Genomic DNA, 26,714 nt, shown 5'->3' on the forward strand with positions numbered 1-26,714 from the left:
TAATATCTGGATGTGAGAGAAAGCATGTGGTCTGCTATTTTAGAACCACTCATTTGCAGCTGAGGACTGTGGCAGTTCCAATTTCAATTCCTGCAAAGCCTCTGTGATGGTATCCAACAGACCCGCTGGCTTGAGAAGCCTGTGCACAATCGGGTCATCACCTGTTCTAGTGCCTGAGCTTCGGAAACCCCAGAAACAGTAGATTCACTCTGGGACAGCAGAGGCATAGGGTCTGAACTCCAAAGATCCCAGTCCCTTTCCCACTGGCTTTCTGGGTCCGCTCCTGACACCTGCTTAGCAGACCCTGCAATTCTAGACCCCCCCTCCTCCCTTGCTACCGCCAGAGCAGGTACTGGCAGACTAATTTTTATAGTTCAAATAGGAATCATATAGCAATTTATAAAATGAAATGTAAAGACCTGAACAGAAGGGTCAGGTGAGCCCTGTGTGAGCTCAGTGCACCTCCTTGAGTGTCAAAATGACCTCTTTGTGGCGCTGTTTCACCGCAGATGCAGATTCGGCCTTGCAGCTTCTGAAAAAGACCTAGACCCTCCATAGTGGTCCATCTGTAGTCCTAGGACCCTCAAGGGATCTGAGGAGGCTGAGCATGAGGCCCCCCCACCTCTCCCTCACACGCCCCATGACACGTGGAACATGGGACACGCCTCGGTTGGTATCTGCATGAATCCAGCGTATCAGAGCCTGAGGAGTCCATCTGTGGTGAAATTCAAGGGATATTAAGGCAGATAAGAGTCTTTTTAAAACAAATCTGGAGATCCAAGATGGCTGCCACAATAGAGATCTGGAACTAAATTCAGCCAAAAAGAAACTCCAAAAATTCAGGAAAGGGGTTTCTAGAGGTAGGAGACCCCCAATCTGGCCCCAGGAACCCTCAAAACTGCAATTTTCTTTATCCCCTGAGTTTCCCCATAGGCTGCAATAGCCAATACTCACAAGTGCCTGCTGTGTTAGGAACTGCTTTTTCTACTTAAGCTGCCAGTGCAGCTATGAAGAGAAGACTTTCTGCCTCAGGCAAGCAAAAATTCCAGCTTTTTGGGGGGGTTGCCAGCTGGACTCCAGCCTCAATCAATCCACTTGTTTAACCAGGGGGAGGGAGAAATGGAACTGACTTCCAGGGGAACAGTTCCAGAGCCTTCTTAACTGGTAAAGCAGGCTGGATAGGTAGGTACTGTTAGAGATGTCTGCTAGCAACAGACTTCTATGCCAAGAGTTTGTGTCTTCTCACAGTCAGAGCTGTCCTATGAACACTGGGAACCTCTGCAGCACAAAAGCCCCATAATTTGGGAAGAAAGTACCCAAAAAATAAAAATTAAATCAGAGCAGAACAAAATACAACTTCTCAATTTGCCTGCATAAGTGAAAACTGAGGGGCTGCAGCACAGCCCTCTGAGAGGAGAGTTGGGGTCGTGCAAGATGACGATTGGCAACTTCTGCAAGCAAACTCCCAGTTTTGGGGCGACTACCCATTAGTTCAGAATCTCTGCTCCCGTTGCATTGGAAGTTAAGAGTTTTGGATTTACCGGTGGTTGCTGTGGAGCTCAACTGTGGAAGTTGGCTCCTGCTCTTGTCCTCAACAAATAAAAATAACTTTGTATATCCCCTACCAGCATCCAGGAGAAACAGCGGGTTACACATATAAAGAGAGTCCATTATATGAAGCATGAAACTAAGTAACAATTCCACCATGTGTTCTGATCCTAAAGACACAGAATAAATACCTCTCTTCCAATTAAAAAAGAAGGAAAAAAAAAAGCTAAATCCATAAGATCTGTTCATGGAACACTGTATTCTGACTCGAGGTAAGATATATACAAAAAGAAAGCCAGAGTAGATACTCCAACTCTTGTGAATAAACTAACCAACTTCCAAGCTCTGCACTTTCACTCGCCTCCCCTTCCCCTCCAGTAGTATGCAGGGACTTGCTGTGAAGGTGGCAAGCATGCAACTGTGAATCCCTGCTGCTTCCTCCTTCCTTTTTAAAACAAAAAGCCTATGTGGGGAGGGGATAAGTCTGTCTCTGGGAAGGTTTGTCAGTTTCAGTACAAAGTTCTTGGATAGAGCTTGCAGGGATGGGGCAGAAACAGAGACATAATTCACAGGGACAGGGATGGTGACAAATTTGTCCCCATGTCATTCTCTAAGAATCCCGACAGTGTGCATTTCAAAAGCAGCAGCTGAAAATTGTGAGTGGCATTCAGAAGGGTTGTTGTACCCTTTGAAGCAGCGCACAATTGAGAGTTGAGAAACTAAGTGGCAGAAGCATAAACTGGTGAGAAGCTTGCAAGAAAAGATGATGGCAAAACATCCTACAAGAATCCATATTGCACACAACTGGGGTCCTGCCTCTCCCTTCCTGTGCCAACATGCCCCTTCTTTCTCCCTTCCTGTCAAAATGCAACCGTCCTCCTCCCTTCGGTGTCCCATATTTGTGCCTCTTGCGGATGTTTACCTCCTCTGGCCAGCTCTCTCCTCCCAGTTGTACTTCGCAAAGCCACAACTGCTAGTTCCTGTATGCGGCTGACTCGGAAGCTTTCCCTATCTGCTATAATATTTTATGTATTCAGTTTTTGTACATATGTGAAGCAGAATGGTTACATGTGTTTTGTAGCCTGCCTATTAATAGGTGGGATATAAATTTTAGAAATAAATATATAAAACTAAATGGGCCTGTAAATCTCAGTCATAAGACCCAGATATCTTTAGGAACTTTTTCAACAATTTGCCTGTCAACAGCTGCAAGTGTAAATGCCTGCTCAAACCCGGAACAATATCTAGTTCTGTGTACACTAAAAGAAGTTACAGGAACAAAAGAAGTTCATGCTGAACTAGTGATTTACAAACTGTAACTGAACAGCTGCTTGAGGGATGCACAGAGAGTTAATGTGATACGTGGCAAAAACCATGCATTCAGCTCTCAGATGTGTCTTGGTTAACACCATGGACAATGTCAACTCCTGAAGTCAGAAAGCTGGATTCTATAAATGGTTGCCAAAAGAGATCTGGGCTAAGCATGCACCCTCTATAGCACTGTTTCTCAAATTTTATTAGCTCTGGCACAGTAAATGGAGCAAATGTTTTTCACGGCACATTATAATTGAAATTATAAAATTGCAAGTTATTTATTTAAAACTCTTTAAGCTATGTTTGGGTAATTGTAACAACGGTGAAACTAAAGTACCGTATTTTCACGCATATAACGCGCGCGTTATACGCGTTTTTACCTACCGCGCATACCCCTCGCGCGCTATATGCGTGAGCGCGGTATACGAAAGTTTTCAAACATAGTTCCCACCCCGCCCGACGCCCGATTCACCCCCCCAGCAGGACCACTCGCACCCCCACCCCGAACGACCACTCGCACGCGCTCCCACCCGCACCCGCATCCACGATCGGAGCAAGAGGGAGCCCAAGCCCTCTTGCCCGGCCGACTCCCCGACGTCCGATACATCCCCCCCCCCCCGGCAGGACCACTCGCACCCCCACCCCGAACGACCACTCGCACGCGCTCCCACCCGCACCCGCATCCACGATCGGAGCAAGAGGGAGCCCAAGCCCTCTTGCCCGGCCGACTCCCCGACGTCCGATACATCCCCCCCCCCCCGGCAGGACCACCCGCACCCCCACCCCGAAGGACCGCCGACTTCCCGACAATATCGGGCCAGAAGGGAGCCCAAACCCTCCTGGCCACGGCGACCCCCTAACCCCACCCCGCACTACATTACGGGCAGGAGGGATCCCAGGCCCTCCTGCCCTCGACGCAAACCCCCCTCCCCCCCAACGACCGTCCCCCCCCAAGAACCTCCGACCGCCCCCCCAGCCGACCCGCGACCCCCCTGGCCGACCCCCACGACCCCCCCACCCCCCTTCCCCGTACCTTTGGAAGTTGGCCGGACAGACGGGAGCCAAACCCGCCTGTCCGGCAGGCAGCCAACGAAGGAATGAGGCCGGATTGGCCCATCCATCCTAAAGCTCCGCCTACTGGTGGGGCCTAAGGCGCGTGGGCCAATCAGAATAGGCCCTGGAGCCTTAGGTCCCACCTGGGGGCGCGGCCTGAGGCACATGGTCGGGTTGGGCCCATGTGCCTCAGGCCGCGCCCCCAGGTGGGACCTAAGGCTCCAGGGCCTATTCTGATTGGCCCACGCGCCTTATGCCCCACCAGTAGGCGGAGCTTTAGGACGGATGGGCCAATCCGGCCTCATTCCTTCGTTGGCTGCCTGCCGGACAGGCGGGTTTGGCTCCCGTCTGTCCGGCCAACTTCCAAAGGTACGGGGAAGGGGGGTGGGGGGGTCGTGGGGGTCGCCAGGGGGGTCGCGGGTCGGCTGGGGGAGCGGTCGGAGGTTCTTGGGGGGGGGCGGTCGTTGGGGGGGGGGGGGGTTTGCGTCGAGGGCAGGAGGGCCTGGGATCCCTCCTGCCCGTAATGTAGTGCGGGGTGGGGTTAGGGGGTCGCCGTGGCCAGGAGGGTTTGGGCTCCCTTCTGGCCCAACTACCAAAGGTACGGGGAAGGGGGGTGGGGGGGTCGTGGGGGTCGCCAGGGGGGGTCGCGGGTCGGCTGGGGGAGCGGTCGGAGGTTCTTGGGGGGGGCGGTCGTTGGGGGGGAGGGGGGTTTGCGTCGAGGGCAGGAGGGCCTGGGATCCCTCCTGCCCGTAATGTAGTGCGGGGTGGGGGTAGGGGGTCGCCGTGGCCAGGAGGGTTTGGGCTCCCTTCTGGCCCGATATTGTCGGGAAGTCGGCGGTCCTTCGGGGTGGGGGTGCGAATGGTCCTGCCGGGGGGGGGATGAATCGGACGTCGGGGGGGGTGAACGGAGAGTCGGGACAGCGCACGGAGAGGCGGGGCAGTGCACGGAAGTCAGGGGGGTGAACAGAGAGTCGGGACAGCGCACGGAAAGTCAGGGCAGTGCACGGAAGTCAGGGGGGGTGAACGGAGAGTCGGGACAGCGCACGGAAAGTCAGGGCAGTGCATGGAAGTCAGGGGGGGGGTGAACGGAGAGTCGGGACAGCGCACGGAGAGGCGGGGCAGTGCACGGAAGTCAGGGGGGGTGAACGGAGAGTCGGGACAGCGCACGGAGAGGCGGGGCAGTGCACGGAAGTCAGGGGGGTGAACGGAGAGTCGGGACAGCGCACGGAAAGTCAGGGCAGTGCACGGAAGTCAGGGGGGGTGAACGGAGAGTCGGGACAGCGCACGGAAAGTCAGGGCAGTGCATGGAAGTCAGGGGGGGGTGAACGGAGAGTCGGGACAGCGCACGGAGAGGCGGGGCAGTGCACGGAAGTCAGGGGGGGTGAACGGAGAGTCGGGACAGCGCACGGAGAGGCGGGGCAGTGCACGGAAGTCAGGGGGGTGAACGGAGAGTCGGGCAGCATGCGCGGTATAATCGTGAGCGCGTTATACCAAAGTTTTTGTGCTTATCATCGTGATTTCTGCGCGCTATACACGTGTGCGCGTTTTATACGGGTGCGTGTTATTTGCGTGAAAATACGGTAGATAGAATAGAATTGCTAATCAATGCAAAGGATGTGCATGTTTTGGAGTGCAAATTAACACAAAATGCGGCTCAATAGTTGACAAGAAAACATGCACTTCATCATCCATCATCTGCAGTCGTTCTCTTTTATTCAATTTAATTTCTGTCAGAGCTGAAAATCCAAGATAAAAAGATAAGAAGATCCAAATCTTTTTTTAAAAAAATCTTTTTTTAAAAAAAATTCTTTATTCATTTTTATAACTTACATCAAGTAAATCAAAAAATAACATTTTGGGGTCCTTTTACAAAGGCGCGGTAGCGGTTTAACGCGTGGAATACCGCGCATTAAACCGCCTGCCGCGCTAGTACCTAATGCCTCCATTGACGAGGCGTTAGGATTTTAGGCTGCCGCAGGGGTTAGCGCGTGATGAAATGTCTTGAAGCGCTAACCCCCGTAGCGCGCCTTGATAAAAGGAGCCCTTTAACTCAAATATATCACTTGAAATTCTACAATTCATCATATTAAATTTATTTTATCCCTTTCCCTACCATCCTTTCAATATCTCATAACGCATATACCATATAATAAAATACCCCCTCCCCTCACCCTATTCTTTCATTTATACAAATTAGGGAAAATAATACCTATTCATTGCAATAATTTGTTAATGGCCTCCACACCAGTGTTCCCGCTAAGCTGCGCTGGCGTGCGCTGGCGCACAAAATATTAGGTCGCAGCGCACAAGTTTCTCGTCACAGCGCAGGACCGGCAAGATTGACTCATTTGAACTTCTGCAAGATCAGCATCGGAAGCGTGCGCTGGGCCGGAGAGATCTTGGGGAGCCTCCGACAGTGGCTTTCTCCCCTCTCTGCAGCTCTCCTTTACTTCCCAGCGCAGCGATTCACGAAGGCAGCCTCGGGGCTTTTGCTGAGTCGCGGCTGCCTCTGATGATGCAACTTCCTCTTTCCTCAGAGGTGGCGCGACACAACAAAGGACCCGAGGCTGCCTTCGTGAATCGCTGCGCTGGGAAGTAAGAAGAGCTGCTGGGAGGGGAGAAAACCACTATCAGTCTGGGAAGCTGCTGGGCAGGGGAAAAAAGGGACAGCTGCTACTGGAAAGGGAGAAGGAGAGATGCTTCTGGGAGGGGAGGAGGGAAAGGAATCTGGGAAGCTGCTGGGCCAGGAAAAAAAAGGGACAGCTGCTACTGGAGAGGGAGAAGGAGAAGGAGAGATGCATCTGGGAGGGGAGGAGGGAAAGGAATCTGGGAAGCTGCTGGGCCAGGAAAAAAAAGGACAGCTGCTACTGGAGAGGGAGAAGAAGGAGAGATGCTTCTGGGAGGGGAGGAGGGAAAGGAATCTGGGAAGCTGCTGGGCAAGGAAAAAAAGGGACAGCTGCTACTGGAGAGGGAGAAGGAGACGGAGAGATGCTTCTGGGAGGGGAGGAGGGAAAGGAATCTGGGAAGCTGCTGGGCAAGGAAAAAAAAGGGACAGCTGCTACTGGAGAGGGAGACGGAGAGATGCTGCTGGGAGGGGAGGAAGGGAAGAGAGTTACTGCTGGACAGGAGGCTGGGAGAAAGAAAGAAAGGGGGCAGGCAGGGAAACAGAAGGAAAGAAGAGAAACAGAAAAAAAGAAAGAAAGGTCAGGGAGAGAGGAAGAAAAAGTTGGGGGAGGGAATGAGGTGTGGAGGAGAGAAAGCATACAGGCTGATAGAAGGGAAGAAAGATTGGATGCACAGTCAGAAGAAGAAAGTGCAACCAGAAATCACCAGACAAGGTAGGAAAAATGATTTTATTTTAAATTTAGCAAAGTGGAGGCAGTATTACCACAGTTTTCAAAGGAATTTACCCAAATAACTTAATAGTTAACTGGGTAAATTCCCAGAGATGAAAACTTCCCTTCACTTACTATGCACAGTTCTGAATTTATATCTGCTGTCTATATTTTACAATATGGTCCCCTTTTACTAAACCGCAATAGTGGTTTTTAGCGCAGGGAGCCTATGAGCGTCAAGAGCAGTGCTGGGCATTCAGCGCAGCTCCCTGCGCTAAAAACTGCTATTGTGGTTTAATAAAAAGGATGGAGGGTATATTTGTCTATTTTTGTATGCTATAAAAACCAAATACAGAGAGAGACTGAGAGCTGTTGACGAAGAGCTACGTGTGTGTCTTTCTTCCATTCCAGCCAGAATATCAGCTTTGTGTTCAGCCAAACAGGCCCAGGTTTCGCACTGAATAAAGTATTTTATAATTTTTATAATTTTTATTTCATAATAAAGTAATTATAAAATACTTTCTTTGTGTTTATTTGATTCCTATTCAAGAGAATTACTTTATATATAGTCAATATAGGCAGAGAGTTAAATTTTTTAACATTTTCTAATGGTGGTGTGCCTCGTGATTTTTTTCATGAAACAAGTGTGCCTTTGCCCAAAAAAGGTTGAAAAACACTGGTCTAGAAATTGAAAGCATCAAACGTATTGTCTTCTGGACTGTTTTTAATTTACAGTTTACACATATGGATGTAAAGCACAGTTACTTACCGTAACAGGTGTTATCCAGGGACAGCAGGCATATATTCTCACATGTGGGTGACGTCATCTACGGAGCCCCGATGCGGAAGCATTTTCAAGCAAACTTGATTGAAGATTTAAGTTTGCTCTGCTGCTCCACGCATGCGTGCCTTCCTGCTCCACTAGGGGGTGCATCCCCTCGTGGTCTCCAGTTCACTTAACTAGCCAAGAAGCCAACCTCGGGGAGGTGGGTGGGTTGTGAGAATATATGCCTGCTGTCCCTGGATAACACCTGTTACGGTAAGTAACTGTGCTTTATCCCAGGACAAGCAGGCATGATATTCTCACATGTGGGTGACCTCCAAGCTTACTGCAGAGGGATGGAGGGAAGTTGGCAATTTAAGCAAATAGATTTCGCAACACCGATTGGCCGAACCGGCCATCGCTTCTGGACAGGGAGTCCAGACAGTAGTGGGAGGTGAAGGTATGAACCGAAGACCATGTGGCAGCCTTGCAGATTTCCTCAATAGGTGTTGACCTGAGGAAGGCTACGGAGGCTGCCATCGCTCGGACTTTGTGTCCCGTTACTCGACCATGCAGCGCGAGACCAGCCTGAGCGTAGCAAAAGGAGATGCAATCGGCCAACCAGTTGGACAAGGTGCGTTTGGAAACTGGGTGACCTAACCGGTTTGGGTCGAAGGACAAAAACAGTTGTGTGACTTTCCGGTGTGGCTGAGTGCGTTGGAGGTAAAAGGCCAACGCTCTTTTGCAGTCAAGAGTGTGGAGCGCCACTTCTCCGGGGTGAGAGTGGGGCTTGGGAAAAAACACAGGTAAGACAATGGACTGATTGAGATGGAAATCAGACACTACTTTAGGTAGGAACTTTGGATGGGTGCGGAGTACCACCTTGTCGTGATGGAATACCGTGAAGGGTGGGTCCGCTACCAGGGCTTGTAGCTCACTAACCCGCCGTGCGGACGTGAGTGCAAGTAGGAAAATTACCTTCCAAGTGAGGAATTTTGGATGGCATTTGTCTAGGGGCTCAAATGGAGGTTTCATTAGTTGAGCCAGAACCACGTTAAGGTCCCAAACCACCGGGGGAGGTTTGAGAGGGGGGTGGACGTTCAGCAGGCCCTTCATGAAGCGAGTGACTAAGGGATGGAGCGAGAGGGCTTTCCCTTCCAGGGGCTGATGAAAGGCCGCAATCGCACTGAGGTGTACTCGAATGGAGTTGGTCTTTAGGCCGGAATGAGATAGTTGAAGTAGATAGTCAAGGACCAGGGGGACGGGGACCGACACCGGGTCCTGGCTGTGGGAGGAGCACCAGGTTGAGAATCTGGTCCACTTTTGGGAGTAGCAGGTTCTCGTCGAGGTTTTTCTAGAGGCCTCCAATATCTCCTTGACTGATTGAGACACGGGGAGAGCAGTCAGGGGGAGAGAAACCAAGCATTCAGATGAAGAGATTGAAGATTGGGATGTAACAGTGAACCCTGACCCTGTGACAGTAGAGAGGGAAACAGAGGCAGAGGCAGTGGATCTCTGACACTGAGTTGAAGTAGAAGGGAAAACCACGGCTGGCGTGGCCAGCGAGGGGCAATCAGGATCAGGGTGGCTTGTACTGTTTTCAGGTGGACAAGCGTCCGCAGTATCAGAGGGAACGGCGGGAACGCGTACAGGAACCTTCCCTCCCAATCGAGGAGGAAGGCGTCGGCCTCGAGCCGGTCCGGGGAGTATATCCGGGAGCAGAAGAGAGGCAGCTTGTGATTGTGAGGGGACGCGAACAGGTCTATTTGAGGCGTCCCCCACCGTTCGAACACTCTTCGTAGGGCCTGAGAGTGTAGTGACCACTCGTGTGGCTGGAGGAGGCGGCTGAGTCTGTCCGCCAGGCAGTTTTGTTCTCCTTGTATGTACACCGCCCGAAGGAAGGTGTTGTTGGAGATTGCCCATTTCCAGAGGCGCAGGGCTTCCCGGCAAAGGGGCCAAGATCCTGTGCCCCCTTGTTTGTTTACGTAGTACATCGCTACTTGATTGTCGGTTCGGATGAGAACCACTCGGTCGCGGAGTAGATGTTGGAAGGCTACTGCTGCGAGGTAGATGGCCCGAAGTTCTAGCACGTTGATGTGGCAGCGGCGGTCTTGTGCTGACCACATTCCTTGGGTGCGCAGGCCGTCCAGATGGGCTCCCCAAGCGTACTCCGACGAGTCCGTGGTGAGTACCTTGCTGTGGGGTGGGGTGAGGAAGAGCAAACCTTTGGAAAGATTTGAAGAGTCGGCCCACCAGCGGAGCGATCGTTGCAATGAAGGAGTCACTGTCACGGAGCGGTCGATCGGGTCCCGGTCTTGACGCCATTGAGACGCCAGGGTCCATTGGGGGATTCTCAGATGGAGGCGGGCGAAGGGTGTGACATGGACGGTGGAGGCCATGTGGCCCAGGAGGATCATCATCTGTCGGGCTGATACTGAGGTCAGCCGAGAGATCCTTCGGCTCAGACTTACTAACGCCTCCAGGCGCGGAGGGGGGAGGAAGGAACGGAGGCGAACCGTGTCCAGCGTGGCCCCGATGAACTGTAGGGATTGTGAGGGGCGTAGTTGAGATTTTGGGAAGTTTATTTCGAACCCCAGACTTTGTAGATAGGTAATAGTCTGTTGGGTCGCTGAGATAGCCCCTTCTTTGGACGGGGCTTTGATTAGCCAGTCGTCCAGGTAGGGGAATACCTGGAGGCCCTGGGCGCGTAAGGTTGCTGCTACCACCACGAGGCACTTGGTGAAGACCCGAGGTGATGATGCTAGTCCGAAGGGGAGGACTCGGTATTGTAGGTGCCAGTCCCCTACTTGGAAACGCAAAAACTTGCGGTGAGCGGGGTGCACTGGGACATGTGTGTACGCCTCCTTGAGATCGAGGGAGCAGAGCCAGTCGCCCTCGTCGATCAGGGGGTAGAGTGTCGGTAGTGAGAGCATCCGAAACTTTTCCCGTACCAGGAATTTGTTGAGGCGTCTCAAGTCTAGTATTGGGCGTAGGTCTCCCGTTTTTTTCGGTACCAGAAAGTAACGGGAGTAGAAGCCCTTCCCCCGTTGGTCGGGGGGAACCTTCTCCACTGCTCTCAGGCGAAGCAGGTCTCGAGCTTCGGAGAGGAGTAGAGGTAGCTGAGTCCTGTTGGGAGGGCAATTCCTTGGGGGGTTGTCCGGGGGAATGGTCCGAAAGTTGAGAGAGTACCCTGATGAGATCACGCCAAGGACCCATGCGTCCGTCGTGAGCTGTTCCCAGCGAGGGTAAAAGGCTTTGAGTCGACCTCCGATGGGAAGGCGGTCTGGGACTATGGCGGAGGGGGCCCGCCCCCTTCCGCGTGTCCCGTCAAAAGGACGGGGATGGTTTGGTGGTCGCGGGCGGTTGGGACTTGGGCATGGCCCTTTGATGGGCTTGCGGACGTCTGGGTGGGGGCCGCGAGAAAGCAGGGGTGGACTTTTGTGGGTAGCGGCGCGGGGGGGCCCTGTATGGCCTGGGCGCTGGCGGTTTGGGCTTTTGCCGGACAAGGGAGGCAAATGAGCGTTCATGTTCGGAGAGGCGTTTTGTCGCCGCCTCGATAGTGTCATCGAACAATTCCTTTCCCACGCAGAGGAGGTTTGCTAACCGGTCCTGTAAGTTGGGGTCCATGTCGACCAGGCGTAGCCAAGCTAGTCGGCGCATGGCGATAGCGAAGGCTGCTTCTCTGGAGGAAAGTTCGAAGCCATCGTAGGCCGCGTGGAATAGATGAAGGCGCAGGTTGGAGAGGGACTCTAAAAGCAGGCCGAACGTTTCCTGCCGGGAGGCCGGTAGGTCAGTCTCAAAGGCTCTCAATAGTCCAATGAGGTGTTTGAGGTATGATGTGAAGGTGAAAGTGTAGCTTTGCACCCTAGAGGCCATCATTGCGTTTTGGTATAGTCTCCTGCCGAACTTGTCCAGGGTTCGGCCTTCCCGGCCTGGGGGTACCGCTGCTGAGACTCGGGACGGGTGAGCCTTTTTCAAGGAGGATTCCACCAGCAGCGATTGGTGGGAGAGCTGTGGTTGCTCGAATCCCGGATAAGGTACTGTGCGGTACTTGGCCTCCATTTTGGAGGGTACGGCCGTGACCATGTAGGGGGTCTCCAGGTTCCTGAAGAAGGCCTGTTGGAGTACCGGGTTAGGTGGTAAGCGGAGGGACTCTCTGGGCAGTGATGGCATATCCAGCTCCGCCAGGTACTCCTTAGAGTATCTGGAGTCGGACTGGAGATCTAAGTCCAATGCGTGGCCCATGTCTTGGACAAAGCGAGTGAAGGATGGGCGAGATGTCCCCGGAGCCCCGTGCGGGGTCAGGGAACGAGACCTTCGCCGGGTGGAGAAGGATAAGGAGGCTTCCCTCGAGTATCGAGGTTCATGCTCTGATCCATGCTCCGAGGTTGGGGAAGCACTGTGAGAGTGTTCCGGGGTTGTCGATCTTCGGCGTCTCGAGGAGCCCCTCGGAGACGATGCCGGGGTTAGGGGTACCGATCGATGTCGGATTGGTGACCTCGATCCGGATTCCCTCGGAGAACGCGTCCGAGGGGGAGTTCGGAGGATACGCGGGTTGGAGAGTGATAACTCAGCCACCCTTAGTGGTCCCGTACGAGGTGTGGGAGAACGGCCTCGTAGAGTTGGTGAACCTCGTGCCCTCTTGGAGGTACGGCGGTTCGAGGTTTCTGTAGTTCTAACCCGACGTTTTGCCCCTCTGCGGTCTGCGGAGGGGGAACGTTTCGGGCGTCTCGGCGAGGAGTCCGAGGAGGATGGGATGCGGCGAGGATTGCGCACCTTTCCTCGAGGTTGTTCGGTGTGAGGCTCAGGCTGGTCTGGCACATTCGAGGTCGAGGCCGATTGAAACTGGGCCATTGCCGCGGACAGCTCCGACGTGATCATCGCTCGGAGTAGGTCCTGGAAGACGGGTACGGACAGCATCGAGGGCATGTCCCCTGTCTCTGTGCGCTCCACCGGGGGCGACCTCGTATCAGAGTATTCCCGTGTGGTGGAGGCACGCTTGGAGGGCTTAGACGGGGCTGTAAGCATGGGGCTTCCGCCATGCGTCGCCGTTGCCCCCGAGGCTGGCTTCTTCGCTGTTCCAGAACCTGAAGAGGGAAGAGGGGACTTACCCGGAACCGAGGCTTTCTGTTGTCCCGAGGACTTCGGGGTCGAGTCTCGAGGCGATGCCGAGGTTTCCGGGGCCGAGGTCAAGGCCGGGGCCGAGGCCAGGGCCGACCTCGAGGCCGAAGTGGGGGGTTGGTCCGGGGTGAAGAGATCCGCCATGCGGGCTTTTCTTCGGCGGAGGGCCCGGTTTTGGAAAATAGCGCACTGGGGGCAGGAGTCGGTTGGATGAGTCGCCCCCAGACAAAGGATGCACCGGCGATGAGGGTCTGTGAGAGAAAGAAGCCGCTCGCACCGGGTGCACTTTTTAAAGCCGGTCAAAGGCCGGGACATTAAATCGAAAGTAGCCGCGGCTCGATTAGCCACGCGGCCACGGGGACCCGGAAGCCTCCGGGTCGTTGAAAACGAAGCAGGAATCAAGTAAAAAGGTAAGGAATTCGCGCACAGCGACTTAATCGAGAAAAAACAAGAAAAAATCGCGGTGCTAGAAGGCAGTTGGGGCAGAGCCTGAAAAACACGTCTTCTAGGCTCGCGGAAAATTTTGAACTGGAGACCACGAGGGGATGCACCCCCTAGTGGAGCAGGAAGGCACGCATGCGTGGAGCAGCAGAGCAAACTTAAATCTTCAATCAAGTTTGCTTGAAAATGCTTCCGCATCGGGGCTCCGTAGATGACGTCACCCACATGTGAGAATATCATGCCTGCTTGTCCTGGGATAACAGACATAACTACATTTGTTGTAAAACATTTATTAAGATATCATTTCATCCCTACAATTTCTGTGTTCTTAAAAATATTATTTAACGTTATTTAATTTAGCGTGTAGGCCTAAAATTCCTTTGAATACCTCGTCCTCATGTATCAGCAACTTTGACAACATATTTATTTGGCTCATAACTTGCTGGCGCCCGATATTTTTAGCTCACAGTGAAAAAAGTTTGCTCACAACACCCGCCCGCTTAGAGGGAACACTGCCCCCACACATCTTGAAATTTATTAAAATTCCCTTTCTGAATAGCTAATGTTCTTTCCATTTTATAAATATGACACACTGAATTCCACCAAAAACTGTAGTTCAATCTATTCCAATTTTTCCAATTACATGTTATTTGTTGTATGGTAACTCCTGTCAAAATAAGTAAAAGTTCATTATTTTTGGAAGATATTTGTCTCATAGCCCTCCCAGACATGCCAAATAATATAATATCATACGATAATGCACATGATTTTCTAACAAACAATTTATTTGGCCCCAAATTGATTTCCAAAAAGTCATAATAAATGGACAATAGAATAATAAATGGTCTAAAGTCCCTGCTTCATGATGACAGTGTCAACATCTATTAGACTTAGAGCTATCTAATTTTTGTAAACGGTATACAGTATCTTTTACAAAAATAGTCTCATCATGAAGTTTTAAAAAAAAAATATTATTATTGTTTGTCTAGACTTGCTTATTGGGTGTATCAGTTTTTCTGAACATTTTCCCCAGATTCTATATATGGTGACTAAATATTAGGTGCAATCCCAAGATGCATGCATATCTTAATTGGCTAGCAAGGCATTAGCAAGCAATAATTGGATGCTAACAACCAAATGTTGATGATTGGCACCAATTAGGATTTACCAGCACTTCAACTAATAGCCAATCTGTCGATCAAATCAGGAAGGTTTCCGGAAGACTGGAAAGTGGTGAATGTCAAGAAAGGTTCGAGGGGAGATCCGGGAAGCCTACAGATCGGTGAGCCTGCCCTCTGTAACAGGAAAGATGGTAGAGGTGCTGATAAAGGACCACATCATTGGTCACCTTGAACGGACACAATCTGATGAGGACCAGCCAGCATGGCTTCAGCAAAGGAAGAACTTGCTTGATGAACTTGCTGCACTTCTTCGAGGGAATAAACAGGCAGATAGACAAGGGTGACCCGGTCTACAATGTATATCTGGATTTTCAGAAGGTGTTCGACAAGGTCCCCATGAATGGCTACTTTGAAAAATTGTGAGCCAAGGAATCGAAGGTGAAATACTCCCATGGATTAAAAACTGGCTGGCGGATAGGAAACAGAGAGTGGGAGTAAATGGACAATACTCGAACTGGAAAAGCGTCACGAATGGAGTGCTGCAGGGTTTGGTGCTTGGACCCGTGCTCTTCAACATATTTATAAACAACCTGGAAATTGGTACGACGACTGAGGTGATTAAATTTGTGGACAATACAAAGTTATTCAGAGTAGTGAAGACGCAGGAGGATTGCAATGACCTGCAATGTGACATAAACACGCTTGAGAAATGGGCTGCGACACGGCAAATGAGGTTTAACATGGGTAAGTGTAAGGTGTCGGTAACAAAAATCTTATACACGAATACAGGATGTCCGGCGCAGTACTTGGAGAGACCCCCCCAAGAAAGAGACTTGGGAGTACTGGTCAACAAGTCAATGAAGCCTTCCGCGCAATGAGTAGCAGCGGCGAAAACAGCAAACAGAATGCTAGAAATGATTAAGAAGGGTATCACAAACAGATAGAAGGTTATCATGCCACTGTACCAGGCCATGTTACGCCCTCACCTGGAATACTACATCCAGTACTGGTCGCCGTACAAGAAGAAGGACACAGTACTAATCAAAAGGGTCCAGAGAAGAGCGACTAAAATGGTTAAGGGGCTGGAGGAGTTGCCATACAGTGAGAGATTGGAGAAACTGGGCCTCTTCTCCCTTAAAAAGAGGAGACTGAGAGGGGACATGATTGAAACATTCAAGATAATGAAGGGAATAGACTTAGTAGATAAAGACAGGTTGTTCACCCTCTCCAAGGTAGAGAGAACGAGAGGACCAGTGGAGATAAAAGAATTATTTTGTGAACCGGCGGTTAAAAAATACTGGGTTAAGTTGTGGGCTGATCCTGCCCATCTCCGCCCCAGACCCTGCCCCCATAATAGTACTACTTGTAACACCATTTTTTCCATTCATTTTTCATATATACACACATATAATATAATCTTAACAACACATTATGGTTAACCACAAAATTAAACTACACAAAGCACACTGTATGCTTCTCAACATTCATTCCTACCAGACCACAGATAACACAGGAGCAAAAACTAAAAGTACTAATATATACAAACAAACCCTAAGATGCAAGACTGCATGCAGTATACAACCCCAGAGAACCCCAGAGTGCTTTTCTTCCTGAACAGTGCAAATTATAGCCAGAAGATGTAAATTCTCAAAATTGATACAATTCAATCACCAAATTTAAAAATACCGGACCGATAACAGAAGTAGAAGTCGTGGTTCCACTGGGAACGAGTGATCACAATGTAATCAACTTTAAACTTGACATCGGGAAAGGGAAACATGCCAAAACCTTAACCACCACCTTAAACTTTAAAAAGGGTAAATACGATTGCATGAGAGCCATGGTAACAAAACGACTCGAGAAGATGGTGGACAAACTTGAAACAGTAGATCAGGCATGGTGCCTATTGAAAAATACTATTGCAGAAGCACAAGATCTCTACATTCCGAGGATTTCCAAAGATCGGAGAACTAAAAGCAAAGGAGAACCGGCATGGCTTACCATACAGGTGAAGGAAGCCATAAAAGAAAAGAAGGACTCTTTCAAAAAATGGAAATGCACGAAGACAACCGAAGCCTGGAACAAACATAAAGATGAACAGAAGAAATGTCACAAGGCGGTGAGGGAAGCAAAACAGGACTATGAGGAAAAAATAGCCCGGGAGGCCAAAAACTTCAAGCCCTTCTTTAGATACGTGAAAGGGAAAAAACCTGCAAAAGAGGCAGTGGGACCCCTGGACGACAAGGGAAGAAAAGGGTACATCAAGGAAGATAAACAAATCGCAGACAAACTAAATTCCTTCTTTGCGTCCGTCTTTACAAAGGAGGACACCTCAACAATACCTGAAGCGGAGAAACTGTTTACAGGAGAAATAGAGGACAGCCTCACCACATTTGAAGTGAACTTAGATCAGATATACTACCAGATCGACAAACTTAAAAGTGACAAATCCCCTGGACCGGATGAAATTCACCCGAGAGTTTTGAAGGAATTGAAGGTTGAAATTGGAGAGTTATTGCAAAAACTTGCAAACCTGTCAATCAGAACTGGTCAGATACCAGACGACTGGAGGAAAGCGAACGTCACGCCAATTTTCAAGAAAGGATCAAGAGGAGAACCGGGCAACTATAGACCTGTGAGTCTTACGTCTGTCCCCGGCAAGATGATTGAATCACTGATCAAGGATAGCATAGTTCAGCACTTGGACACACACGACTTGATGAAACCCAGTCAACATGGATTCAGGAAAGCGAAATCGTGTTTGACGAATTTACTCCAATTCTTTGAGACCGTAAACAAGCAAATTGATAGTGGAAAGCCGGTGGACATAATATACTTGGACTTCCAGAAAGCATTTGACAAAGTCCCACACGAAAGACTTCTCAGAAAACTACAAAGCCATGGCATAGAGGGAGATATACAAAGATGGATAGGCAAATGGCTGGATAACAGGAAGCAGAGAGTGGGCATTAATGGGAAGTTCTCCGACTGGGAGAAAGTGACTAGTGGTGTACCCCAGGGCTCGGTACTTGGGCCGATCCTTTTTAATATTTATATCAATGACCTGGAAAACGGAACATCCAGTGAGATCATCAAGTTTGCAGACGACACAAAACTCTGCCGGGCAATCAGATCGCAGGAGGACAGTGAGGAACTCCAGAGAGATTTGTGTCGGTTAGAAAAGTGGGCGGAGAAATGGCAGATGAAGTTCAACGTGGAGAAATGCAAGGTAATGCATTTAGGCAGTAAAAATAAGGAATACGAGTACAGAATGTCAGGTGCAACTCTGGGAAAAAGTGAACAAGAAAGGGATCTGGGTGTACTGATAGATAGGACCCTGAAGCCGTCGGCACAATGCGCGGCAGCGGCAAAGAAGGCAAATAGAATGTTGGGCATGATAAAGAAAGGAATCTCAAGTAGATCGGAGAAAGTTATAATGCCGCTTTATAGGGCAATGGTCAGACCCCACTTGGAATACTGTGTCCAACATTGGTCTCCCTACCTAAAGAAAGATATAAAACTGCTGGAGAGGGTGCAGAGACGAGCGACTAAACTGGTGAAGGGTATGGAGAAACTGGAATATGAGGATCGACTTAAAACACTGGGATTGTTCTCCCTTGAGAAGAGGAGACTGCGTGGGGATATGATCGAGACCTTCAAAATACTGAAAGGAATCGACAAAATAGAGCAGAGATTATTTACATTGTCCAATTTGACACGGACAAGAGGACATGAAATGAAGCTAAGGGGGGACAAGTTCAGGACTAATATCAGGAAGTTCTGCTTCACACAGAGAGTGGTTGACATCTGGAATACTCTCCCAGGAGAGATTATTGCAGAATCGACAGTCCTAGGCTTCAAAAGCAAACTAGATGCATATCTCCTTGAGAGAGGCATATAAAGATATGGTTGGCTATAAAATAAGCCAGGTGTATACCTGGCAGGGCCTCCGCGTGTGCGGATCGCCGGACTTGATGGACCGAAGGTCTGATCCGGAGATGGCGCTTCTTATGTTCTTATGTTCTTATCATTCCCCCCTACCTTTGTTGTCTCCCTCCCTCCATGCTGTGCCTTAACTTCTGGCCAGCTCCCGCATGGCTGTTTTATGCCACCCCCAGTGTTATCTTCAGGCTGGCTCCCTCTTCCTCACTGATGCAGTGCACAAAGCCTTGGGAAGCGGCTCCTTGTGTGCATCCCACGCCTCATCTGGAAGCCTTCCCTCTGACGTTGCAATGTCAGAGAGAAGGTTTCCGGTTCAGGCACAGGAAGCACGTAGGGGCAGCTGCCCGCAGCTTTGTGTACTGCAGCACTGAGGAAGAGGGAGCCAGCCCAAAGATTACACCGCATCGATCGCACTGCGGACCGGTGATTGAAGAACACTGTCTCGGGCCCAATGCATGTGCTGGCCCTGTGGACCAGTAGGAAATTTCTGTGGACCAGCGGTTGAAGAACATTGCTATAGAGCAGTGTCTCCAAAACTGTGCCACGGCACAGTGCTGTGCCAAGAGAGATTCCAGAATTTTGCTTTATTTTTAAAAATTCCCTTCATAAGTATACACTAGAATAAGTGACATGTGTGTCGCCTACGCAAGAGTCTGTCATGTTATGAACGTTTTTGTGTGTAAAGAAACAACCGCCCAGACAAGCATCATTCTTTGACGTGATTGGTCCTTGAAAACTAATGCAAGTAATTTTAGTTTAATCTGTATTTTTTATGCAGTAGTTACCCTAACTTGAGCAACAAAGCAATCAAATCTTTGTTACCATTTGGATCTTCTTATCTTTTTATCTTGGATTTTCAGCTCTGACAGAAATTAAATTGAATAAAAGAGAACGACTGCAGATGATGGATGATGAAGTGCATGTTTTCTTGTCAACTATCGAGCCACATTTTGTGTACATATAATATACTGCTTATAATATACAGTATAGTTTAGTAAATTAAGTTATTCAGGAAAAGAAAACCCATTGTACAAAATAAATCCTTTGTTTTAGATGTCTTCCCACATCCGAATGATTCCACTTACCACTAATGGACTGGAGAAAAATTGAAGGATCCCATAGATAGATCCTACAAACAAACAAGAAAAGGGTAAATCATCCCTGCATCTGTCATTTTGCCTTCTGAAATCATTCACATTCAATTACAATAGCTTCCAACGTCTGAATATGTTCTCATCTTCAAATCTTACAAAATTGTCAGTCCAATTATAACTTTAATTAGAATACATTTGTGGCAGAGCAGAGGAATCAGTGCTATTACATCCCTCTTCCTACTGTTCTGATCTGGGACCTTGCACAAGTTACTTAATCTCCCTCTGCTCAAACTAAGGCCCCCTTTTATGAAGCCACGTTAGGCTTTTTGACCGCTGGCCTTAGCAGTATTAGCTCTGACGCTCATAGAATTCCTATAAGCATTGGCACTAATACTGCCGCGGCCGGAGATTAAAAAGCCTAGTTTGAGCAGAGGGAGATTAAGAGCTCCTTTTATCAAGGTGCGGTACGCGGAATACCGTGCTTTCAACCGCCTGCTGCGCTAGTCGCTAATGCCTCCATTGACGAGGCGTTAGGTTTTTGGCTTGCCGCGGGGGTTAGCGCATGATGAAATGTCTGACGCGCTAACCCCCGTAGCGCACCTTGATAAAAGGAGCTCTAAGTAACTTGTGCAAGGTCACAAATCAGAACAGTAGGAAGAGGGATATAATAGCACTGATTCATGGGCTCTGCCACAAATGTATTCTAATTAAAATTACCATTGGACTGACTCTGCATTAATGTGGGCTAGAATCAACAGAACTGATTTTCTAAATTAGAAAAAAAAATTTTTTAGTATTTTTCTGTTACTGACTGATCCTTTCTTGTAATTAATTCTTAAAATGTTCTCAATTTTTTTTTTTTTTTTTAAATAAAATCAAATTTTGTATCACTGGAAATGAGGCATGCCACCAATCGTTTACTTGAGAAACTGTTCCTTCTGGCAAATAAATGGATTTTGAAAAACTGGAGAAAGGAGTACCCACCTTATATGACAAGGGTGGAAAAATGAGATATCTTCCCTTTACCCCCTCTTCTACTAAACCGCACTAACGGTTTTAACGTGGGGAGCTGCGCTGAATGGCCCGTGCTGCTCCCGACGCTCATAGAGTTCTTATGAGCTTTGGGAGCAGCGCGGGTCTTTCAGCACAGCTCCTTGCGCTAAAACCGCTAGCGCGGTTTAGTAGAAGAGGGGGGTCAGTGTTTCAACACTTTTATTGATGACATGACAATTATAATACAGGTTAAATGTTTTAATATGCGTTAAAAATTTTAAACACACTTTGATGCAGGTCGCCTTCCTCCTTCACAACATCCCCCTATCTCCATGATCCACCTCCCGCCCATCTGTCACCACAGTGGTCCCGTATCTCTCTCGAGTCCCTTCCTTTCCCCCTCCCTTCATTCTTTCATGCACTGCTGGCCGGCTACTCAACCCCAGAGTCTCTCTCTAGTGTGTCTTGCCTATGCAAAAACAGGCAGTTACATCAGCTTATGTACATAAGTTCTTGTTCCCTTCAAGTTTCAAGTTTATTAGGATTTTTATATACCGCCTATCAAGGTTATCAAAGCGGTTTTACAATCAGGTACTCAAGCATTTTCCCTATCTATCACGGTGGGCTCACAATCTATCTAACGTTCCCTCTAGGACTTGTTATAGAAAGACTCTTGAGCTACTAGCTGGCTGGCAGTGCTCTGCCTTAAATCGCTGGCACTGCCGGTCCTAAAATAAACAGCATAAAATCTGTTTTTTTTTCCTTGGGATCTTGCCAGCTACTTGTGACCTGGATTGGCCATTGTTGGAAACAGGATTCTGGGCTTGATAGATCTTCGATCTGTCCCAGAATGGTAAATCCTGTGTTCTTAAGAGGACAGACATGACAGATTTGAAAAGTTAATTGTGAAGTAAACAGGAGAAAAAAAGAAAGAGAGAATAGACAGGAGACCCTGGAAATAGAGTTCAGAGCATAGGGAAGCAGAACCAGAAATACGGAATGTGGGGATTAAAATCACCAGACAACCACTTCTTGATCCAGCCCATAATTTTGAGGTCAATTTCGAGGGCACTCAGTTTATTTATTAGATGTCATAAGAACATAAGAATTGCAGTTGCTGGGTCAGACCAGTGGTCCATTGTGCCCAGCAGTCCGCTCACGTGGCGGCCCTCTGGTCAAAGACAAGTGCCCTAACTGAAACTAGCTCTACCTGCGTACGTTCTGGTTCAGCAGGAACTTGTCTAACTTAGTCTTGAATCCCTGGAGGGTGTTTTCCCCTATGACAGCCTCCGGAAGAGCTTTCCAGTTTTCTACCACTCTCTGGGTGAAGAAGAACTTCCTTAAGTTCATACAGAATCTATCCCCTTTCAACTTTAGAGAGTGGCCTCTCGTCCTCCCTATCTTGGAGAGGGTGAACAACCTGCCCTTATCTATTAAGTCTAATCCCTTCAGTACCTTGAATGTTTCGACCATGTCCCCTCTCAATCTCCTCTGTTCGAGGAAGAAGAGGCCCAGTTTCTCTAATCTTTCGCTGTACCACATCTAGCGCACTCCCTCTATTCTGGTCACCCAGTCAAAGAAATTGATCAGATTTGTCTGACAAGACCTACCTCTAGTGAATCCATGTTGCCTCTGGTTCTGTAATCCATCGGATTCCAAAAACTTCACCATTCTCTGTTTTAAAATTGTTTCATTAATTTGCTTACCACAGAAGTCAGACTTACTAGCCTGTATTTCCCTACTTCTTCCTTACTTCCACTTTTGTGTAGAGGGACCACATATGTCCTTCTCCATTCCTCTAGTACCACTCCCGACTTTAGAGAAGCATTGAAAAGGTCAGTCGACAGAGCCACCAAAACTTTCCTAAATTCCTTCAGCACCCTCAGATGTACACCATCAGGCTCCATCGCTTTGTCTACCTTTAATTTAGCTAGCTCCTCATGAACACAACCCTCTGAAAATCAATTAGGGTCTACCACTCCTCCTATTCCCCCTATTCGCATTTGTCTTCTGCAGTCCCACTCCCAGCACTTCAGCCATGAACACGGAACAGAAATATTTGTTAAGCAATTCAGCCTTTTCTTTATAAGCTTCTACATATTCCTCCCTTTCACTTTTGAGTCTCACAATGCCACTTTTGCACTTCTTTCTATCACTGATAAATCTAAAAAACGTCTTGTCTCCCCATTTTACCATGTCAGCTATTTTTTCTTCCATTTGTATCTTTGCCTTCCTGACTACACAACCAGCCTCTCTTAACTATTCCAGATATTTTTGCCTGCCTTCCTATTTCCACGATCTTTTGTAGTTTATGAAAGCTAACCTCTTATTCCTTACCTTCTCAGCTACTACTTTTGGCCTTCTTTTCCTCTTACTTTTACTTACTTGCCTCACAAAAAGGTTTGTCATCCTTACAATAATTCCTTTCAGTTTTGCCCACTGCATTTCTACTCCTTCCAGATGTTCCCATCCAGACAATTCTTTGACGTAATCCCCCATCCAAATAAAGTTAGTTGTTGGTTTTTTTAAGTCTAGAACCTTTACTTTTGAATGAGCCCTCTCTATTCCCATCTTAATATTAAATCATATCATGCAGTGATCACTGGATGCCAGATGATCACCCACTGTAACAACAGAAAGATTTTCCCCGTTTGTAAGCACTAAGTCCAGTATGACTCCCATCCCGCGTGGGTTCCATTACCAATTGCTGGAATAGTTCTCCTTGTAGAGAATCCAGGATCTCCCTTTTTCTAGAAGACTCCATAGTAGGGATACCCCAATCAACATCCAGCATGTTAAAATCACCTGTTATTAAAATTTCCCTTTTTTAGATATATTCTGAATATGTACTATTAGATCTTTGTCCACTTCTTCCATCTATGAAGGAGGCTTATATATCAAACCAATGCAAATATATTTACCTTTCCCTCTTTTCAAATTGATCCACAGTGCATCCTCCTTGTCCTTCAGATCCTGCAATTGTTTGGCTTTAATATGATCTTTAATTTATAACATTACTCCCCCTCCTTTTCTTCCTACCCTGTCTTTCCTGAACAGATTATAGCACGGTGTAACTACATCCTAGTCATGGTTCTCCACGAACTATGCCTCTGTGACCACCACTATATCCAACTCATTTTTGTCCATCACAGCTTCTAGATCCAGAATCTTGTTTCCCATACTTCGAGATTAGTATATACTGCTTTTCAGACATTGCCCCCTTTTCCCATCCATGTAGAGATATTCAGTAATTTACTTAACTGAGGGTTTATACTCACTTACTTGAGGGGACTTTGATCACCCTGCCCCATCACTTCTAGTTTAAAGCCCTCTTCAGTAGATTAGCCAGCCTGCCGCTGAAGACACTTCTTCCCTTCTTTGATATATGTATGCCATCCCTGCAAGCAGCCCTTGGAAATTTATCCCATGGTTCAGGAAGCCAAAACACTCTCGACGACACCATCCAGGTAGCCACACATTTGTCTCCAGGATGTGTGCGTCTCCGACCTGGCCCTTACTCTCGACAGGGAGGATGGATGAGAATACAACCTGCGCACCTGACTGCTTCACCTTCTCTCCCAGAGCCACAAAGTCACTTTTGATACATTTGCAGGGGTTCCTGGCAGTATCATTAGTGCCAACATAGGTGAATGCAGTTTTTTTATTTTTTTTGCGAATCCAGAGTAGTTCGGTCTTGGATGCATTTAGTTGAAGCTCGTTTGCAGTCATCCAGTTTTTTATTTCGGAGGTAAGTCTTTTTCAAATGAAGAAAAACTCCAGGAGAGGACATAGGATGAAGTTAAGAAGTGATAGGCTCATGAACAATGTAAGAGGCTCAGGAGTAATGTAAGAAAATACTTATTTACAGAAAGGATGGTAAATGCATGGAATAGTCTCCCAATGGAGATGATAGAAATGAAGGCTGTATCTGAATTCAAGGTAGCATGGGACAGGCATGTGGGATCTCTTAGGGAGAGAGGGTGATAAAGGATGTTGTGGATGGACAGACTAGATGGGCCATCAGGACTTTATCTGTTGTCATGTTTTTATGTTTCTAAGAGAGAATTAAGCCTTTTATTTTATAACTCCTGCCACTTTAGATAATCTTCCACTTAGTTCTGTGTGATCAGTCACAGCGGTATAGTGAATACAAATAAATAAATAAACAACCTTCTGGGTGATGATGGTATTCCTCTACAATTCTTGAGTGAAAAATGAACTGTTAAGGTAAGACATTACTACTAAAAAAATTGCTTTCTGGAGCTATGGAACTCCAACCACAGGCACACTGTACTCACCTATTATTCCTGCAATTGTTGGACTTGCTCCAAGAGACTTGATGTGGTGGCTTAATAAAGGGACAACCATGCTCACACCAAAAAGATCCTGAAATAAAATAAAACAAATCATTTAAAAATCACAGCAAAAGGTATATTGATGAAGATGCTCAAATTTGCAAAGAATTCATACGTGAACAGTTAAACGTGTACTAAGCTCTTTAGACTCTAATCTCTTATCTGCAACAAAACAAATATTATCAAATATGGAAGGCTTTTCCACTAGCTGATATTAGATCTACATTGCTTAGAGTTGAAAAAATTCTACAAGATAATTTATCTTTGTTTTCTAAATTTTCTGAAGATACTTCTTCTAAAATAGCTAAGCATGATAATAGAACAAATTTATTAGAACAAGTGCTCAAAATTGATTCACAACCTAAAACCGTACACTCTGCTCTCTCAGCTGCTACTAAGGATCGATCATTTATTGCAGCATATGCAGATGGAAACACTTGAAAACTCAGCAAGATCATGTAACTTAAAATTTCTCTGTTACTCATTATTTATTGTCATCCAAGTTGTTTAAAATAATGCACCTGAAGGATATACAAGTTGCAATTTCCTAACTTGGACTCTCTAAATGCTTATTATTTACCTAAAGCACTGTTCTTCAACCACCGGTCCACGGACCAGTGCCAGTCCGCAGAAAATTCCTGCCAGTCCGTGCATGACCGGCGAGATCAACATCTCCAATTTCCTGCGGTCCGCGAAGGACCAGCAAGATTGACGAGCTGTAGTCATGGGGAGCCTCCGACAGCATGCTTTCTCTCCTCCCAGCGGCTCTCCTTACTTATCAGTGCAGCGATTCAGGAAGGCAGCCTTGGGGCTTTTGCTGAGTCGCGACCGCCTCTGATGATGCAACTTCTGCTTTCCTCAGAGGCGGTGCGACCCAACAAAGGACCCGAGGCTGACTTCCTGAATCACTGTGCTGGCAAGCAAGGAGAGTTGCTGGGAGGGGAGAAAGCCACTGTTAGAGGCTGGGAAGCTGCTGGGCATGGTAAAAAAAAAAAAAAGGGACAGCTGCTACTGGACCTGGAGAGGGAGAAGGAGAGATGCTGCTGGGAGGGGAGGAGGGAAAGGAGTCTGGGAAGCTGCTGGGCAAGGGAAAAAAGGGACAGCTGCTACTGGACCTGGAGGGAAGGAGAAGTAGAGATACTGCTGGGAGGGGAGGTAGGGAAGAGAGTTACTGCTGGACAGGAAGAGGAGGGAAGGGAGAAGGAAAAAAGGAAGGAAACAGCTGGCAGGGAGATTAGAAGAGGGGAAGGGGAGAGACGGGCATGAGAAAGTAGAGAGATTGATGATGGGAAGGGGTCAGCACAAACATAAGCAGAGAGGGACAACGATGGTAGATCTGGTGTAGGAGAGATACAAATGAAGAGAGCAGTGAAGCTGGAATGAATCATGTAAAAAGGAGAGAGGGGGCGCAGGCTGGATGGAAAGGGGAGGGGTGCATAGAAAGAAGACAGATACCATATGGAAGGGGGAGAGGACAGACAGTGGATGGAAGGGGCAGATGCTGGATTGAAGAGACAGAGAAGGCAGACGCTGGAAGGAAGAGAGTGAAAAGAAGATGAAAGTAGAAACCAGAGATGACAAAAGGTAGAAAAAAATAATTTTATTTCTATTTTGTAATTAGAATATATCAGATT

General features: G+C 48.0%; 1 protein-coding gene across 2 annotated transcripts in view; it reads right to left on the bottom strand.

Annotated features, from left to right (window-relative positions):
- The window catches only part of MFSD9 (major facilitator superfamily domain containing 9), a 44,226-nt gene that overhangs the window by 14,260 nt on the left and 3,252 nt on the right, over positions 1-26,714 (bottom strand). For both annotated transcript variants that reach the window (XM_033949192.1, XM_033949191.1), the window contains exons 2-3: positions 25,024-25,111; positions 19,724-19,767 (exon numbers count right to left, since the gene is read on the bottom strand). In XM_033949192.1, coding sequence (XP_033805083.1) covers positions 19,724-19,767; positions 25,024-25,111 — 132 coding nt within the window. The remainder of the gene's footprint in view (positions 1-19,723; positions 19,768-25,023; positions 25,112-26,714) is intronic.

The sequence above is a fragment of the Geotrypetes seraphini genome, chromosome 6, assembly GCF_902459505.1.
Source record: "Geotrypetes seraphini chromosome 6, aGeoSer1.1, whole genome shotgun sequence".
Classification (NCBI taxonomy): domain Eukaryota; kingdom Metazoa; phylum Chordata; class Amphibia; order Gymnophiona; family Dermophiidae; genus Geotrypetes; species Geotrypetes seraphini.